This window comes from Aquarana catesbeiana, linkage group LG01 (genome assembly GCF_042186555.1).
Source record: "Aquarana catesbeiana isolate 2022-GZ linkage group LG01, ASM4218655v1, whole genome shotgun sequence".
Lineage (NCBI taxonomy): Eukaryota > Metazoa > Chordata > Amphibia > Anura > Ranidae > Aquarana > Aquarana catesbeiana.
Genome location: NC_133324.1, coordinates 588,328,724 through 588,346,722, shown reverse-complemented (window position 1 = coordinate 588,346,722; position 17,999 = coordinate 588,328,724). Strand labels below are relative to the sequence as shown.

At 40.4% G+C, this 17,999-nt stretch overlaps 1 protein-coding gene across 3 annotated transcripts in view; it reads left to right on the top strand.

The window, feature by feature from the left end:
• Positions 1-17,999, top strand: part of BMP2K (BMP2 inducible kinase) — a 271,543-nt gene that overhangs the window by 157,703 nt on the left and 95,841 nt on the right. For all 3 annotated transcript variants that reach the window (XM_073597989.1, XM_073597994.1, XM_073597982.1), the window contains exon 5: positions 6,315-6,436. In XM_073597989.1, the coding sequence (XP_073454090.1) occupies positions 6,315-6,436 (122 nt within the window). The remainder of the gene's footprint in view (positions 1-6,314; positions 6,437-17,999) is intronic.

The following is a 17,999-nucleotide window of genomic DNA, read 5'->3' as shown; positions in this document are numbered from 1 at the left end:
TTAATCCATATTGGATTTGTTTAGGTTATGTTTTCTATTTTTTAGAGGATTTGCATCCCACCTGTCGACCGATGTCAGGACTTGTACCTATGACCAAAATGTAAAGGCATGCTTCCTAATGACCATCAATCTTAACAACCACCGATGTAAGGGCATTTATTAGTGGTCACACAAGCCCTGACATTGGTGGTCTGTGGGATTGCCTGTCCACAAATGCCAGGGCTTGTATCCCACCTCTGACCAAAATGTCAAGGTCTGTGATGCGGTTATGCTATATCGGCCCGCCATGAGTGAACCACCAGATACAGTGAAATCCCTGTTTGTACCTTTGAAGCTAGTAACACCTGAGAAACAGAACTATATTTCAAATTGATAGATGCCTACCTGTTAAACGGCACAGCCTCTTTCATGTTGTTAACCATATTGCATTTGTTTACGTTATGTAAAAGTTTTTTGGTCCTACCAACTTTTCAGGTCAGCGTGGATTATGCAGTGGGATACTTGTACTAATGTTGGATGAAGAGAGAGAGTGAGGTGGAGGTTGAGGTGAGAGGGTCATAGGAAGTGAGAGGCTCAGAGGAAGTGAGAGGCTCAGAGGAAGTGAGAGGGTCATAGGAAGTGAGAGGGTCAGAAGAAGTGAGAGGGTCATACTTGAAAGAAGAGATCAAGTGAGGGGGAGAAAGAATGAAGGGTGAGAGAAAGGGAAGTAGGAGACAGAGTATTATCTCTTGGTTATGTGGTTCTTTACAATGTTTGAAGTTTGAAGTTTGATTATTTTCCAAAAAATGTTTTAAAAAGTATGTAATTACATGAAGATTACAAATTAAACAAATAAAAAAAATTTTTTGGAAGAGAACAATGGTGTGATCTCTGTCTGCATTGGCTTCTATTGCTTACTATGGCGCAAATCATCCATCTCATGTACCATGACCATTACAGATTACCTCCTGGAACCTATAAACCCAATTATAAGTATATTGCTTATCACTGTTTATTTGTCTATTGAAGCACTGATTGGAGACGTCAGGGTTAGGCTACATTGTACGGCTACACACTCTTTATATTTATTCATCCCACTGACCACCAATGTAAGGGCATGCATCCCACTGACCACCAACCCCACTGACCTACAACCCCACTGTCCACCAACCCCACTGAACACCAACCCCACTGTCCACCAACGCCACTGACCACCAATGTTGTGGAATGATATTGCATGCTCTGTATGTTGACACAGAAAGTGCCAAAAATAGATAGACACACTGTCGAAAAATAAAACTTTATTGCAGAAAAAAGTACAGATCGTACACGATGCAGCATTGACAAAGAAAAAATGATTGGTGTGTATTAAATGGAATCAAGCTGCCATGATACTTGACCAGCAGGACTCATAAAGAAGTCAGTATATTGCTCACGGATGCTGGCCCCCCTGTAATTGCCCCTTGTATGTGTCCAATCTGCGCCTTCCATCTCATCCATTAAAGAGTCCTCGAAAAGGTATCCATCTCTTTCGCGGACAAAATTGTGGCGTGCACAGGCAGCTTTTACGGCAATTATGGCGTTTTCCATGTTTAAACTTATTGGCGTGTGGAGAAAACGCCATTTGTTTGCCAGAATTCCGAAAGTACACTCCACAACTCTGCGTGCACTTGTTAGCCGATAATTAAAGACCCTTTTCTCCACAGACAGTGACCGGTTAGCATATGGCCTGAGCATTTTTTCTGAAAGAGCGAAAGCCTCATCACTGACAAATATTAAAGGGAGAGAGGGTTCTGATGTTCCAGGGAGTGGTCGTTCATTTGGGAGGTCCAGTGCGTTCTCCCAAATCATTCTTCCAAAAGTAGAGTGGGAAAAAATGCTGGAGTCAGAACTGCTCCCATAAGAACCAATGTCGATGTAGGTGAACGAGTAGTTTGCATCAGCCACTGCCAGCAGAACGAAAGAGAAATATTTTTTATAATTAAAAAATTTTGACCCACTGCCGACTGGCCTCACAATTCTGATGTGCTTGCCGTCTATGGCACCAACACAGTTAGGGAAGTTGCAGCACTCCCAAAACAACTCAGCTTTGGTGTTCCATTCCTCTTTGTTTGGTTTTTTCATGACCACATCTCTTAGGACCTCCCAGATGACGATACAGGTGTTACGCACAATTGTGCTCACCGTAGATTTTCCTAATTTGTACTCGTAGTGTAAGCTGGCAAATGAATTTCCAGTTGCTAGGTACCTGACAAAAAATATCAAATAAATTAGTTATGTTTTTTTTTTTTATTACAGAAGGACTCATACGCACTAGGTGGAGGAGCCTCAAGGACACACTTCAGAGAGTCAGAGGAAGTGAGAGGGTCAGCGGAAGTGAGAGGGTCAGAGGAAGTAAGAAAATTACAGTAAGTAAGAGAGTCAGAGGGAGTTAGAGAGTCAGGGGAAGTTATAGAGTCAGAGGAGGTCAGAGAGTCACAGGGAGTTAGAGAGTCAGGGGAAGTAAGGGAGTCAGATTGAGTTTGAGAGTCAGGGGACGTTAGAAAGCTAGAGAGTCAGAGGAGGTCAGAGAGTCAGAGAAGCTGGATTGTTTCCAGAATATTTCATGCCAAGTATGTAATCCAAAAAATTTACATATTAAGTTTTTTAAAATAAAAAAAAATACTTTTTTTGGAAAAAATGTTGTTGTCATATCTGTCTGCATTCTTGGCATTCCTTACTATAGCTTACTATGGTGCATAGCATAAAATTTCACACACAAAGTATATCTATATTTTACCTTAATGTGACAAGCAACCTTTCCGCTGGCTCTACACTATTCCGAAAGGTGGTGTTCTGATACTCCAAACGTGTACCAAGCAGACGAAGCAATTCATCGAAATTAAGGAATAAAACCACAAATTCAATGTAAGTGACAGGCTAAAGCCCATACACAAAATCAAATAAAATGGTAATAGGAAACAGTTCTAGTAAAAGGAGAAAAGCGATCAAAAGTTGGATTGGTGGTCAGTGGCGTTGGTGGTCAGTGGCGTTGGTGGTCAGTGGCGTTGGTGGTCAGTAGGATGCATGTCAGTGATAGATAAGAAGGAGGGAGGAAGGGCACAGGTACTAACCTATTTACTGACATCCGGGAATAGTTGAAGAACTTCTCCTCATGCTGCCTGAGATCATTGTAGAGGATCCTGAACTGGCCTCTCTCTTCGCTATTTTGAATAATTGGATGGACCCAATATCTTCTTGTACTCATCAGTCTCTTCCTCATCCTCCTCCTCCTCTTCCTCCTGCCTTTGTCCATCAGGACTGCAGCAGTAGCAGTAACAACTGCTGCTATGATCAACGGCATTTGATGAAACATAATGATCAAAAATCAAAATCCTCACTGACTACTCACAGACAAACCACACTCCTCAACGACAATACTCCCCCACAAAGGAAAACAAGGAAGAGCACAGAGCACAGAGCAATGAAAAAATTTGCATCTAAATCGCATCGCACAAGAGTGAACCGGCACTTAAAGTCACACATATGGTGTATCGCGATACTCGGGAGGAGAAGCAGAATGTATTTTGGGGTGTATTTGGAAGTATGCATATGCTGTGTGTGAGAAATAACTTGTTATTATGACAATTTTGTGAAAAAAGAAAAAAAAATTCTCAATTTTCCCAAGAATTGTGGGAAAAAAATTACAACTTCAAAAAACTCACCATGCCTCTTACTAAATACCTTGGACTGTCTACTTTTCAAAAGGGGTAATTTGGGGGGGTATTTGTACTCTGACATTTCAGGGCCTCTGATAGGCCGTCAGTGCATCAGGTGTGATCAATTTTTAATGATTTGCATCATAGCTTGTAGACTCTATAACTTTTACAGAGACTAAATAATATCCACTAATTTGGGTTATTTTTACTAAAGAGATGTAGGAGTATAAAGTTTGGCCAAAATTTAGGAACAAAATGACTTATTTTCAACATTTTATCATAGAAACTAAAAAAAAGTGTGTTTTTTTTTTCAAAATGGTGGTATTTAATCAGTGGTGATTAAATACCACCAAAAGAAAGCTCTATTTGTATGAAAAAAATGATAAAAAAAATTGTTTGGGTACAGTGTTGCATGACTGAGTAATTGGCATTCAAAGTGTGAAAGCACTGAAAGCTAAAAATTGGTCTGGGCAGGAAGGGTGTATAAATGTCCTGTATTGAAGTGGTTAAAGTCACATAAGCAAACAAGTACAGGGGGTCCCCTACTTACAAACATCCGACTTACAAACGACTCCTACTTACAAACGGAGGGAGACAACAGGAAGTGAGAGGAAATCTACCCCTAGGAAGGGAAATTCACTCCTGTAAGGAGTTAATATGGGAAAAAGGTGTCTCCACTGATGCTTTATCACCTATCCTTATTTCCCTAATAACCCCAAATTTTCAAAATCCAATTGTCATTGGGACAGAAAGTGAGGTGAAATCTTCTGAACAGGGGCACAGACAGCAAAACAAATGTTACAGGGGTGATAACCCTTCCCTATGCTATCTACAAAACTTAAAAATAGTTTTTTTGGCTGGAGCTACACTTAAAAAATTTACCTGTTCCGATTTACAAACAGATTCAACTTAAGAACAAACCTAAAGTCCCTATCTTGTTTGTAACCCGGGGACCCCCTGTAGTCTGAGAGACATTTATACAAGCTACCTCCATGTTCATAGTCTCACTATCCTATTTAGGGAGGCACTTGGGGCCTGTTTGGTTAATGCCTCTTTGGTCTAGAATTAGAGGAATATGCAGTAATACTAACCTTATTCCTCACTCCCCCTGCTTCTGGGATGTGAGCGGTTTCCCTGTATACAGTGCAGAACTTAAAGTCCTGCATTGTACATGATGATGTTGGAAAGTTGGTGTGCGGCAAAGGAAAGAGGATCCAGGGAGCCATTCTTGCAGCTGGGAGGTATCCTACAGAAGTTGAGAATAAGGGCAGAGTTACTGTATATTCTTTTTCTAACCTTTGCAGGTTGGAGGGGGGTGCATGGAGTTGGGCTTTAAAGATTTACAACACGGTGAACATTCACACGTAATGTTTTGTGATAAGATGCTTGTAAAACAAAATAATTTACAGTGGATTTTCATTTGATCTAGATATTTAATATAGCAGTTTAGGTATTCCCCTTTATCCCAACTGATCCATTGTTTCACCAGTATCCCTGATCCTGCAGAATTTTACACTTCTGTGGGTTGATTTTCTGTTCCCACAGCTGCATGATGTGGTCCCTTTTGTCAGACCCCTATGGAAGAAATAGAGAAATCATTATCTGGTTTTCTCACTTATAAAGCCTTAAATAACTTGAACCTCGCCTATCTGAAAAAACATCTGGTTACCATCATGCATTCTATCATGCAACACCCATAATAAGGAAATGAATGCCATCCATCGTATGGGATGCTTTCACCTTGAATAAAAGGGAATTGATTTTAAAGTGTATGTATAGCCAAAACTTTCTTTTTTTAGTTTGGATAAAGTGGGGAAGGCTTGAAACACCCCTCTTTTTATTTTTTTTTTTGTCTGTGTATCATTGGGAACATTTTACTTCATTTCTGTCCCAGAGTCACAGCAGGAAGTTGGAGGAAATCTATTGAAGTTAAGGTTTGTCCTCTTAGACCATTGTCCACAGAACAGGATTCTCCATTGGAAGATTCCCATCTACCTTTTGATCCGGTGACAGCTCTGAAAATGTGGCTATTACCTCACTTTCTTTTCTTGTAACAGGCGTCACCAGTACAAGTAAACTTTCCCAATGGGGACATAGACGGCAATACAAACAATAATAACTTGAAGGGGGGTTTAGAGGGTTTACCTCTTCCACTTTCTATCCTAAACAAAATACTGATTGCCAGTCTGTCATGTTGATCGATAGGTTTTTTGAGTCCCTGATCCAGGGCAAGTGTGTAGAAAAGGAGTTCTGACAGTTTTCAGAGTTCACTTGCTACATGTAAGTATAGAGCCCAATGTTTTCAGAAAGAGGTCAGCAATAAAGGCCTATATTACTTCATATTGCTCTCTATAGGTTTCCTTTAAAGCATTATTAAAGCTATGCAGAGATTTTAATTTAATTGACATTTCTCACAAAATTCCATCATGCAATTATTACTTCTTACAACATCCCATTAGACGACTGGTTCCTTATAAAAAAAAAACGTACAAATTATTGTGCAAATTAGAGGACGTTGATTCTGCATATGAAATGTATTAAATCACTAGTTATAAGCATCATTTGTGGTTGTGCTTCAAAATAATTTATCATGTGTGTCCAGAAGTATACAACCATTTGTTTTTCTTTGTCTTCAAGGTTGAAAACATTCTACTAAATGACAGCGGGAATTATGTGCTATGTGACTTTGGTAGTGCAACAAACCGATTTCTGAACCCTCAAAGTGATGGAGTAAACATAGTAGAAGAGGAAATTAAAAAGTAAGTGAACAACATTTATCGTCCTTAGGGCAAAACAAAGGTAACTTAACTTGTTTTTTTATATGTAGACTTTTTCATAAAGTTCAAATACAAGAAAACTTAGAGCGTAACTTGAAAGTGGCTTTCACATTCCTTTTTCTCAGTGGAATTTCAGTCACGCTACAGGGGATACGATAGCTTTCAGATGAATGTTCTTTAATATCGGTGGGCACCTTAACACGGTTTTACAAACTTTGCTTTTAGATCAGGGATTTTTGCTTGGCATATGTACATGTTCAAGTTGGCTAGCCGCATCAAAGTAATCCCTGTCTGGCCAGTCTTAAGATTGCCAAATACTTACGCTTGCATCGTGCAATTGGAAGACAGCTTTACTATATTCTGTAGTAGCATCGCAACCAGTGAGAGGAACCACGGAGCCCTGGGGAAAACCAGGTGTCCAGTACTATCAGTGCCAGTAGTGTGAAGATTTAACACACTACACAATAGGATGGCAAATATTAAAAAGTATGTAAACCCAACATTTCATGTTCCTGATATGTGCCTGCTGTACCATATACTTGTAAGAAAAAAGTCTCCTGTTCTCTTTGTATTGCTTCCTTTTGTGTGAAATCCCTGTTGTTCCTGCCAGTCCCTCTGCTTTCCGCTTAAAAACTGGCCACACTGCGCAAGAGAACACAGCGCGGTCAGTTCTCTAGCTATGCTCTCCTCCAGTGATCATACTTGTTCTGACTTGTACTTGCCCCACCCCACACAGCCTTTTCCTGGGAAGATCAGTGTGCTGCTGTGTATCCTACCCCAACTCTCAGTTCTCAGCTGCATAAGGAGCCAAGAGTGTATGTGATCACTTCTAAAAAGGGACAAAAAGATATTTATAATCTTATATATATCTATACACAAATGTTTTGCCTTTCACTTTTGATTACAACTGAATTGAGGGCTTACATATACTTTAAGCTCCTTGTTTCTAGTGTAAAGAAGGATTCAAATTAGCAATCCCAAAGCCTATACCAAGGAGAAATATGCCTTCTGCCCACAACCCGTCTCTGTAAAATATCTATGTATAAGGGTGTGTGTGTGTTACATAAGATGCTAGAGGCATGTAGCCAGTAATAAATACTCAATTAACCCTCTGCACATAGATACATGACTCAACACACTTTTGGCATGCTTTGCATTTAAATAATCTGTGTCCCTAGAATGACATGTAGTGTTTAGTCATGACACTTGCATGTCCTTCAAGTCAGATGCGCACTCCCAGTGCAGATGTAAACAAAGGCACAACAATTGCATAGTTTTAAAATACATTTGCTGGTGCTGCTGGCCTCTGTGTGCACGTTTCTGTGCTCTGTCTCTCCTGTGTTATGTTAGTCAGCACAAGGCTGGAGTCTGTCTTTCAACAGCAAGTATAGTAATGGGCAGGGAAAGGGACATGCATTAGGTGAAACTAGCAGCTGGGGAGGCAAAAGCAAGGATCTGACACTCTCAGAAGGGTCTGGTTCTCTTTCAACTTACAGCACTGATAATATCAGGAAGATAAAATGGTTTAAAGAGAAAGTGGGGGAATAAGTAATTTTTTGTCTTTACTGCTTCAAGGCTTTCAAAGAAAAAGTGAGATCTGATAACAGGTTCTCATTTATTGCAATACATGTTCATGGTAGCTAACTGAAATTAAAGCTGTTCTGAGCTTTGTATAACCATCCTGTAAGATAAATTGGTTAGTGTTAAAGTATATGTAAACCCTCATTTTGTAAAACAATCCTTTCAGTTTAAAATAGAAATGAAAGACAAAACTGTTGTATATAGATATGAAAAGCATTATAAATACACTCTTCACCCTTTTTTACCTCTGTTCTCAGCTGCATAAGGAGCGCAGAGAGCTGGTGGAGGAGAAACAGCAGGGTACTGGTCTTCCCAGTGAATGGCTGTTCAGGGAGGGTCCTGTCAGGACAAGTTGGATCATTGGAGGAGAGCAGGCTGAGTTCCCAGCACAGCTAGAGAACTGACCACACTGTGCTCCAATGCAGTGGTCTCCATCCTGCGGTCCAGGGGCTGGATGCGGCCTTTTGCTTGCCTTCATCTGGCCCTTGGGGCAGTATTCCTCCCACTGATACGAGACACTATTCTGCCAACTGATATCAACAATGGGGCACTGTTCCTCCCAATGATGGGGCAATATTTCTCCCCCTAATATCAAATGTGACGGTTACGCCCATTGATGCCAGGAAAATGTCCACTCCGTTGGCCATAGAGTCTGAAGGACAATAAACTGGCCCTTTGTTAACAAAGTTTGAAGACCCCTGTTCTAATGCCAAGTATGGTCAGTTTGTAAGGAAAGCAGGAAGGAAGCAATACAAAGGCCTTGTTCACACCTATGCAGTTTGTTTTTGATCTTTTTCTGCAGTATTTTTTCTTGCAGTGGTTTTTGCACATGCGATTTTCATGCATTTTTCACGTTTTTCGATGCGTTGTTTTTTTTTTTGTTTGTTTTTTTATGCTTCTTTATATTTTTGGCCAATTTGTTCTTGGTCAGATTGAAAAAACGCATGAAAGACACACTACCTGCTTTTCTGCAGCTTCCCTATTGAAGTTTATTGAGCCAAAAAGCACAATTTTGCGTTTAAAAAAGTCCCCTACCCTTTCCTAAAATGCAGCGGCTGAAAAAACATAAATGTGAACTTGTCCTATAGGAAACCATGGTAAATGGACTGTAGTGTGTTTCTGCAAAAAGCACCAAAAAATGCATAGGTGTGAACCAGGCCAAAGAGAACAGAATACTTTTTTTATACCAGTACATGGTACAGCAGGCACATATCAGGAATATGAAATGTTGGGTTTATTCGTTAAGTAGATAATAAGATTGTGATAAATACTAGCATGATAAAAACATGCAGGCGACGGTCAATAGAAGAGATGGTAGTAGTGTCATTAACAAATATTAGCAGGGCTAAAAATTAGCTTTTGTTCCAAAATCTGAGATTGAAGCTTGGATATGCATAGAAGTGACAGTTGACAGAAAAGTGATAGAAATGTGGGAGCTGAGAGCTGACAATGTGGATGGATAAAGGCATCATGGTTTTCACTGTAAAGAGATAAGGAAACATGGCATGACCGTTACATAGCCGGATCAGGAATGCATTACATGTGTACAAAGGAAATCACAAACTAATTTCAACCCTCCAAAAACAGTAGCACTTTTGAGTTGGTTTTGATTTTTTTGTCTTTTTTTTTTCTAAAATATTTATGAATAAAAGTGACAAGACCAGTGTTGGCCATATTTTACATTTTTTAGAGAAACTCCTGAATTGCATTTCGATCTTGGCGTCCTTCGACATGAGTGCTATCATCTGTTTTCAGAAGGCATATCTAAATGCCTCCTGCTTCCAATTAGTTTGTATGTGTGTGTTAAGCTTGGCATAGACTGTTAGTTTTTTTTTTTCATTCAGCCAGCCAGAATGAAAAAAATATTAACAGGTTCCTCCATCCACACAAGCAAAGTGGATGGAAGAATCAGCTCCACAGGGACATTGCATTCTGACAATGGCTCCCCCTTCTGTCACAATACAGCCACTAATCAACAAAGGTTTTCCAGCATGTCCATTTGACAGAAATCAATCTAGTGATCAACTTCCAGGGAGAGCCATGCACAGATCATAATTTGGATGAATTTCGATCTATGTCCATATCTACATGTGCCTTGGTTTATTGTAAAGACTCCTAAATTCTTTTAACTTTTTTTTATTGCCATTGGAAACACGTGCTTCTTGGTTGCACCAAAGCTCATGCTGCTTAGCATATTCTTAAATTTTTCATTCATTTGCCACTCGAAGCTGTAAGTTTGGGATCAATATGGCCATTAGGACCATAAATATCAAAGTGTTACATATTTCACAGTTATTAAAAATCTAGCAATAAGCAGGCATATATCTTTTAGTGATAGGTTCAGGAAAGGCATAGTGTGCACACATTTTGACACCTTGCTATGTGTTTCAGTTGTTGCTGTAGCTGTACTTAGCTTTGCACATCTACCAGATGCTGATGAAAGAAGAAACTCATGAATACCGCTGTGGAATATTATCAGGGTTACAAACAGCAGCTATAGCTTTGTTTCTCTTTGTGTACACTGTATCACCATTTTTAATTTTTTTTTTCAAAATTATCGATAGGTGTAAAGCAAGCCATACATGGAGCAAATTTCTTTCCTGCAACCACGGGTTGCAGGAAAGAAATTTTACTTGATTCTCCAATCAACACATTGTTGACAGGGGAATCCCTCCTGCTGTGCCATTGTATACTACCAATGGAGGGGTGATAGAAGACAGTGATTATTGCTAGCGGCTATACAAGCAGCTAGATATAATCACTGGTAAACTTCGGCAGGCTGGTTGTACCCAAGTTGATTGATCAACTTGGTACATTCAGCCTGCCCATAAATGGTTCGAATTTGAACCGGCCAAGATTTGAACCATCTATGGCTGACCCTAAGCCCATCTCCATCCATCTTTTAAAGCTTTTGATAGATAAAGGAAAAGTTGGTACTAGGAATGAGCTTGGATTCTTATCCAAACTCACTTTAGAGAGAGCCCACCAAAAAGCTGTTGCTGTACTGGGCCAACCACCAGCAGCAGAGGCATTTCTTGTCCTGTAGCTGCACACACTTAAGGGGTCATTTACACTTGCTTCGACTTCAACACACATTAAAGCATCTACCGCTTCAACATGCTTTTTTGATGCTTCTTCGATGCTTTGGCAGGTGCTTCGTGATGCTTTCTTAAAGATTTAATGAAGCTTGGCAGATGTCCTGTGTGTGTGTTGATATCTCATACTCGCAATACCTCCAAAACAAAACAAAGCTAAAGCTGAATTAAAGCCTCTCATAGGTGCTTCAAGTGAGCTTTGAAATTAACATTTATGGAGGTTTTGAAGACACATTGAAGCACCACTAAAGCGACATGGGGTTATTATTTTTGAAGCAAAGCAAAAGCAAGATGTTAACAGGACTGTAAGCTAACCATTTTATTTAGTGACAGGAGCTTTGACTGGCATTCAGAGAGCTTTAAAAAAGCCAGTCCGAAGCCATGTTTTGAAGAAAGTGTAAACAAGCCCTATTTGTGGCTGTGGGTGGGGATTGTCCCCAACGCAGATAATTGGCCCAGTACAGGTGGCAGCTTGCTGGTGGGCTCATTCGTGTGGATTCAGACTAGGATCCAGACATGTCCAAGCTCATCCCTGGTTAGGTCCTCTGTCAGAAATGTATTTCTGTATTTTTCCTATTGAGTAGTTTCTCCTACTTCCTGTATGGTGTCACCAAAACAGAAAACAGTGGGCCTGTAAAAGAAGCATTTTCCTAGTACATAGATAATGAATATAGCCACAGATCTAAGTTACCAACTGAGAACAAGTATGCATAGCTAAAAATTCTGATGTTTTTATGTATACTACTTATACATCAGCAACTCAAAGTATTGATCAAATTGCTTTTGTGTCACACTGCAAAACTTCAGACTGGGCAGCCATGATGGCCATTTGAAGTTGACAGGGACTCCTACCCCCCCCCCCTTTTTTTTTTTTGTTTAGGTGAAACTTCATTGCAAATTGGTTGTAAAGGCACTATGCATGAAGGTAAAACATCTACTGTGTGCAGCAGTCCCCCCTGATACTTATCTGAGCCCCCTCTAGATCCAGCGATGTCCACGAGAGCCTTGTCTCTCCATGGACTCACTCTCCTGTTTGACTTTTTGCAGCAGCAGACAATTAGGAGATGGAGGGGACAGGGCCGAGCCGCGGCTCCGTGTGTGAATGGACACAAAGAGCCATGGCTTGGGAGCGTGCCTGCTTGGGTGCCTCCACAGCAAGCTGCTTACGTGGGGGCACCCAGCAGGAGGGAGGGGCCAGGAGCACCAGCGAGGGACCCGAGAAGAGGAGGATCCGGGCTGCTGTGTGCAAAACCACTACACAGGGCAGGTAAGTAGGAAATGTTTGTTATTTTGTTTAAAAAAAAAAACAAGACTTTAATATCGCTGTAAAGTTTCAAAATGGTCTCCAATTTGCAGTGGTCCCTGTTTTAGCTACTATTGAACCCAGAATTTACCACGCTCACTAACAATGGACACATGTACAAGCTCTACTGTATGTTTGATTAAACAGAAATTACTTTTATAATACAAATATAAAAGTACATTTTAAAACATGTAAACAAAATTGAATAAACAGCATATATTTATTTTCAGGCACCATAAGTGCAGCTAGTCAAACATTTTTAGGTCATTTGTTCTGGTTGTATTCATCAGGTCAAGTTAATGATAGGACAAATGTGTAGATAGCTTTTATTTTCTTGGTTTCAGTTGTATTATTTACATTTAAAATATAAAAAAGGCTTCATGATTCCAGAAAAAAGATAGTAGTTTTTTTACACAAAACGCTGTCATAGGGAAAATCTGTGAGCTTCGCTATGCTTGCCAAGATATACATTTTCCTGCAGTAAGAGTTCATACCTGCTGCATAGTAACCTCAAAGGGAGTTGAGAACCACATGTAAACAGAAGCCACAAATAATTTCTTTTTGTGGCTTTGTCCCGGTGCTGTTAGCATTCATCATACAGTTTCACTGTCTCAAAGATACAGTACATGTGGCTGGTACAAACATATGCTACTGGCAGAATCAACCGCGTAGCCAACGCGAGGAACATGGGGTCAAGTGCTGGTGGCAAGGGGGTTGATCTGTATGCTGGGGTACATAAAAAGAAAAAAACACCCTCTACAGCTCTGAAGAGCTAAAACATGGGGGAATGTGCATGTGTTTCAAAGACCATGCAAATACAGAAAAATACCTGTTGATCTGCCAGAAATTCACTCATCTCCTTACCCTAGGTTCACATCTATGCTGTTGCGGTTGATGCAGTTTGTAGGTGCGTTTTTGCATTGTATTTCTCTCTTTACCAAACTGTGTATAGCTGGTTGTTACAAAGTGGGCCGATGTAGATCCATCGTCAATAACGACGCTCGCTGCAATCGCGACCCGAAAAAAGAAAAGAAAACGGTCTGCTCCCGCCATCTGCCAGCTTCGTCACCTGACCGTTCTTAAATAATTAAGGGGTGGGGTCACCCGCTGATGTCACCGGATGGCCACGCCTCCTTGTGACATTGTTGGCCAGGGGCCTGCTGGGCCCACAACGTCACAAGAGGGTGTGGCCACCCAGTGATGTCAGTGGAGGACCCCGCCCCTTTTAAGATCTGTCAGATGGCGAAGATGGCAGAAGCAGACCGTTTTTTTATTTTTATTTTTTCAGGTTGGCGGTGGGGGCGAGCGTCATAATTAACGATGGATCTACGCTGGGGGAGATTGTTTTTTATTTTTAAATAAAGTACTTGTCAAAAAACTTCCTACTGTCATTTTTTCCACTACACTTTTTTTGGGGTGAATGAGTAGGGGTATGGTACTATGTACCCCATAATCCTGCACATAAGGGGGAGGTCAGGATCTGGGGCCCCCTTGTTGAAGGGGGCTTTCAGATTCAGATAAGCCGCACACCCCCACAACCACCGACCAGGGTTGTGGGGAAGAGGCCTTTGTCCCCATCAACATGGGGACAAGGTGCTTTGGGGGGGGCATAGCCCCCTGTCCCAAAGCACCCCCCTTATGTTGAGAGCATGTGGCCTGGTATGGTTAAGGAGGGGGTCGAGGGGGGCTCACTCATCCCCTCCCTTTCCTTACCTGCCAGGATGCATGCTCGGATAAGGCTCTGGTATGGATTTTTGGGGGTGAGCCCAAGCCATTTTTTTTTCAATGTTGGTGTGGGGCTTCCCTTAAAATCCCGCTGACAGCTGATGACTCCTTGGTTGTTAAGGATGCGGCGACTGGCTTCCTGGCCCACTCCTTTAACATCCAGCTATTCACAGTTTGTCATAGGAAAAAAGAAACAAAACGCATGTAAAAATGCATCAAAAACACTTGCGTTTTTGGTGCAGGTCCATTTCCAAAATCGCACTGGCTGAAAAACGCATGTGAACGTGTACCATAGGAAACCATGTTAAATTGACTGTAGTGCGTTTCTTCAAAACGCACTAAATGCATAGGTGTGAACCTAGTGTAAGTCCTGTTTGTGTACTGACAACACACAGCATTTATGTAGACTGAGTGGTGTCAGGTATACCCAATTGTGTTTTGTACAGTAGTCAAATAGTACAGGAAGATTGGACAGTTTTGACTCTATGTTTAACAGACCAAAAGAGCAAATAGAGGGCTTAAAGTTCATTGTTGGGGTTTATATACATTTTGGGCATTTACATACACTTTCTTTTTGGCTAGCATGAGAAAGTGTCAAGTTTTAGTGCCATCTCTGATTCTCTGTCTCCCCTGGGGTGATTTACCACTCAATTTGTCCTGGTGAATTTTCTGCAAAATAGAAAATGATGGGAAATTCTGACATGTATGGATGTTGCTGGATTAGGAGGTGAGTGGAAATGTTATGATGGAGATACCCATTGCAATGACCAGTTTTTTGTTGAATAGATTTTATTTTACTTCCTGTTATATCGTCGGGACAGGATCCAAAGGGAAATCTCCTCAATGGGACACAGAAAGCAAAAATAATTAATAGTTTGGGGATTCAGCTGTATTTAAAACATATACTTTTTTACATAGAACAGCAAAGCCTTGGGGAATTTTGTCTCTTTTTGTTTATGCTGACCACTGTGACAGGGACCAAAAGTGGTGGGAAATCCAAAATTTAGAGATGTCTCCAAAAATAGGAATAGAGGGAAAATCTTATAATAGGGGACACTTATTCAGTGAGAGTTGTCTAAAAGAGTATTTTTCTCAGCTTGGAAAGATATCCGCTCGCTTCTGTTCAGCTGACAAAACAGGAAGTGAAAGGAGATCTCCACAATGGCACACAGAGGAGAAATATTTCCCCACATTTCCTGTCCTGGAAAGAAGAAATATATTTGGAGGGTAATAATTTCCCATCATAGAGATTTGTCATAGAAACATGTGTCCCAACGGAAGGTTTTTCCCTCATTTCTTACTTTGATGACAGCTCTATAATTTTGAATTTCCCATCACTTGTGACCCTGGGGGGGAGGTTGGAAGAATTCATCTCCCCAGCAGGGACCCAGACAGCAATAAAAACTTGACCACAATCTTAGACTGGCCATATGTGTTCAACTTTCTTTTAGATTTGCCAAAAATCATATAATATGTGGTCAAAACTAAACAACACTTTCAATTGTATTCAATTAGTCAGGCCCTTGCACTACATAGTTGAAGGTAAATCTAAAGAAAATTGTACAGAAAATTGTATAATGTATGGCCAGCCTTTTTCTACTTCATTTTCTTTACTAAAGTACATTTATTTTTTTATTATTATTTAGCCCTTGCAAAAACTTTTAAAAGGAGCTTCACACCCCCTCCCTATGTTTGTTTTTTCCCTTTTTGGCTGGGTTGTCCACATAAAAAGAAAATAAAGCTGTGTTCTGTAGGGCTCCACTGCTTCGTGTGACATTGCCAAATAGGTAATAAAAAACAATTCAGATTGTAAGGGGGGGGGGGGAACTATTGTCAGAAAAACATTGCCAAATATTGCTGTCTTTGTCAGCATTTCTGCAGCATGACAGGTTATGTTTAAGCTGACTTTGATGAGTGTTTGTTATTGAATTCTTAAAAAAAAAAAAAAAAAAAGAAACCTTTGTGTGCTAGAGGTGCAATTTTTTTCCTCTGACACTTGTTAAATGAGAGGGCTATTACTGATTTTGACCTTAGATTGTTCCACTGCAACAGAGTAGTTTGAGTAATTTGTTAAGTAATAAAATAGTTACAGTACTACGGTAGTTTGTCTTTGGGAAACAGGTCCAGTCACACCTTTTCTGTGGTGCTCGTGGTGCTGTTAATTTTGCATGACATTTTGACGTGCATATAAAAAATAATTCATGAAAAAAACACCTGTTCTGGAGTACACCAGAATGCACAGATGTAACAAGATGTTTAGTTTCTCTTAAAAAAACAAAAACTGTTGTGATAATGCTATTAAAGTGTTAATTAACCCACAACAGTAAAATCAGTCTGTATATGCAGTAATGCATGCTTGTTATTCTCCACTGTGGAACCTAAGGGGTTAATCCTCTGCATTGTGTAAAAAGGCTGTTTGATTCTGTATGCACAGATCCTTCTCTTCTTCCTCTGACTCCAAAACATGTTTGGATAAGACAGAGTTACTGGAGTCAGGCTGCACATGCTCAGTTTGGTGGGTATTGCTAGAGAGTTTTTTTTTTTTTTTCTTGGGAGAGTGCATGTGATCAGCACAGGGCCAATCGGCACTGTCCAGACAGAGGGTCAGGGGTACTGCAGCCTCATAGGACAGCCAGCGCAGTATGAAAACTCCTCCTACAAGCTTTAACCAGGCACTGATAGAAGTCACAAGATTGCTATACACTTCTGATGAGAAAAGGTATTCAGCCGTTTATTTTTACTAAAATAATTGCGTTTCCATGTTCTGTGTACCATGGGAAACCATTTAAAAGTCCTTTAAGCTGACGTTTTGCTGCTTTTATATAAAAATGCATCCTTGGGATGATGGGAGTAGTGTAGACTAGAGGGCTTTGAAGCTGTGGCAACGTAACAGATTCTTGAAACAATCTGATATCCACTTTTCCCAACCTCTCTTATACTTCCCTACTTTTCAATTGCTGGAGTGAAGTAAAATAGCCAGCACTGTGGACATGGAGGAGTATTGACCCAATTTTCTCCCATAACACAGCACTGGATTCCTGAGCAGCCAGTTTCCAGGCTAGAATTGTTATGTTGAGGGAGGTTTTTTAGAAGTGTAAATTGTAATTTTAACAACTTGAAACTTTCCCAAGACTTTTTTTTTCTAATTGGCTGCAGCTGGCTAGGAAGCAGAAGCTAAGTGCATGCAGCAGGATGGGGAGATATTTGGGGCTCATTCACACCTGTGTGTTTTAGGTGCATGCTGCATCTTTGATGTGTTTTCCTTTTAAACTTGCAATCTATAAAGTTCACTGTAGAGCGCCTAAAGCACAGCGCGTCATAAACACAGTGCACAGATGTGAACCAGCCCTCAAGCTTCTCTATCACCAGATAAAAAATGTTTTAAAAGGTGCATCCTGTAAAGAAGGCAGGTAATGCTCATCTGCTGTGCAATAATGTGGTGTTATTTTTCTCTAAATTGGTAACCTGGTTAAATTTGACTTGCTTGAGTTTCAAGTTTCAAGCATACTGGAAAATAAAATATGTTCCATCCCCTACCTATCCCCCAAGAAAGGAGAAGTTTTTTTTAGCTGAATATAGTTAAAGGCTAACTCCACCTTTTAGATCATGTTACACCCATATTTAGTGGTGCCAAGTGGAACCTCTCTTCCCCCCGAAAAAAAAGAAGCCCCCTGTGACAATATCTGGGGGTTCTCATCCACAGCTGCTGTCACTTTTCAATTAAGCTGCATTTGATCTGTGAATAAATCTATAAAGCTGGCCATACGTTATACAACTTTCTTGTTCAATGTCCTTTTAGATTTACCTTCACCCATGTAGTGCAATGGCCTGCCTGGTTTCT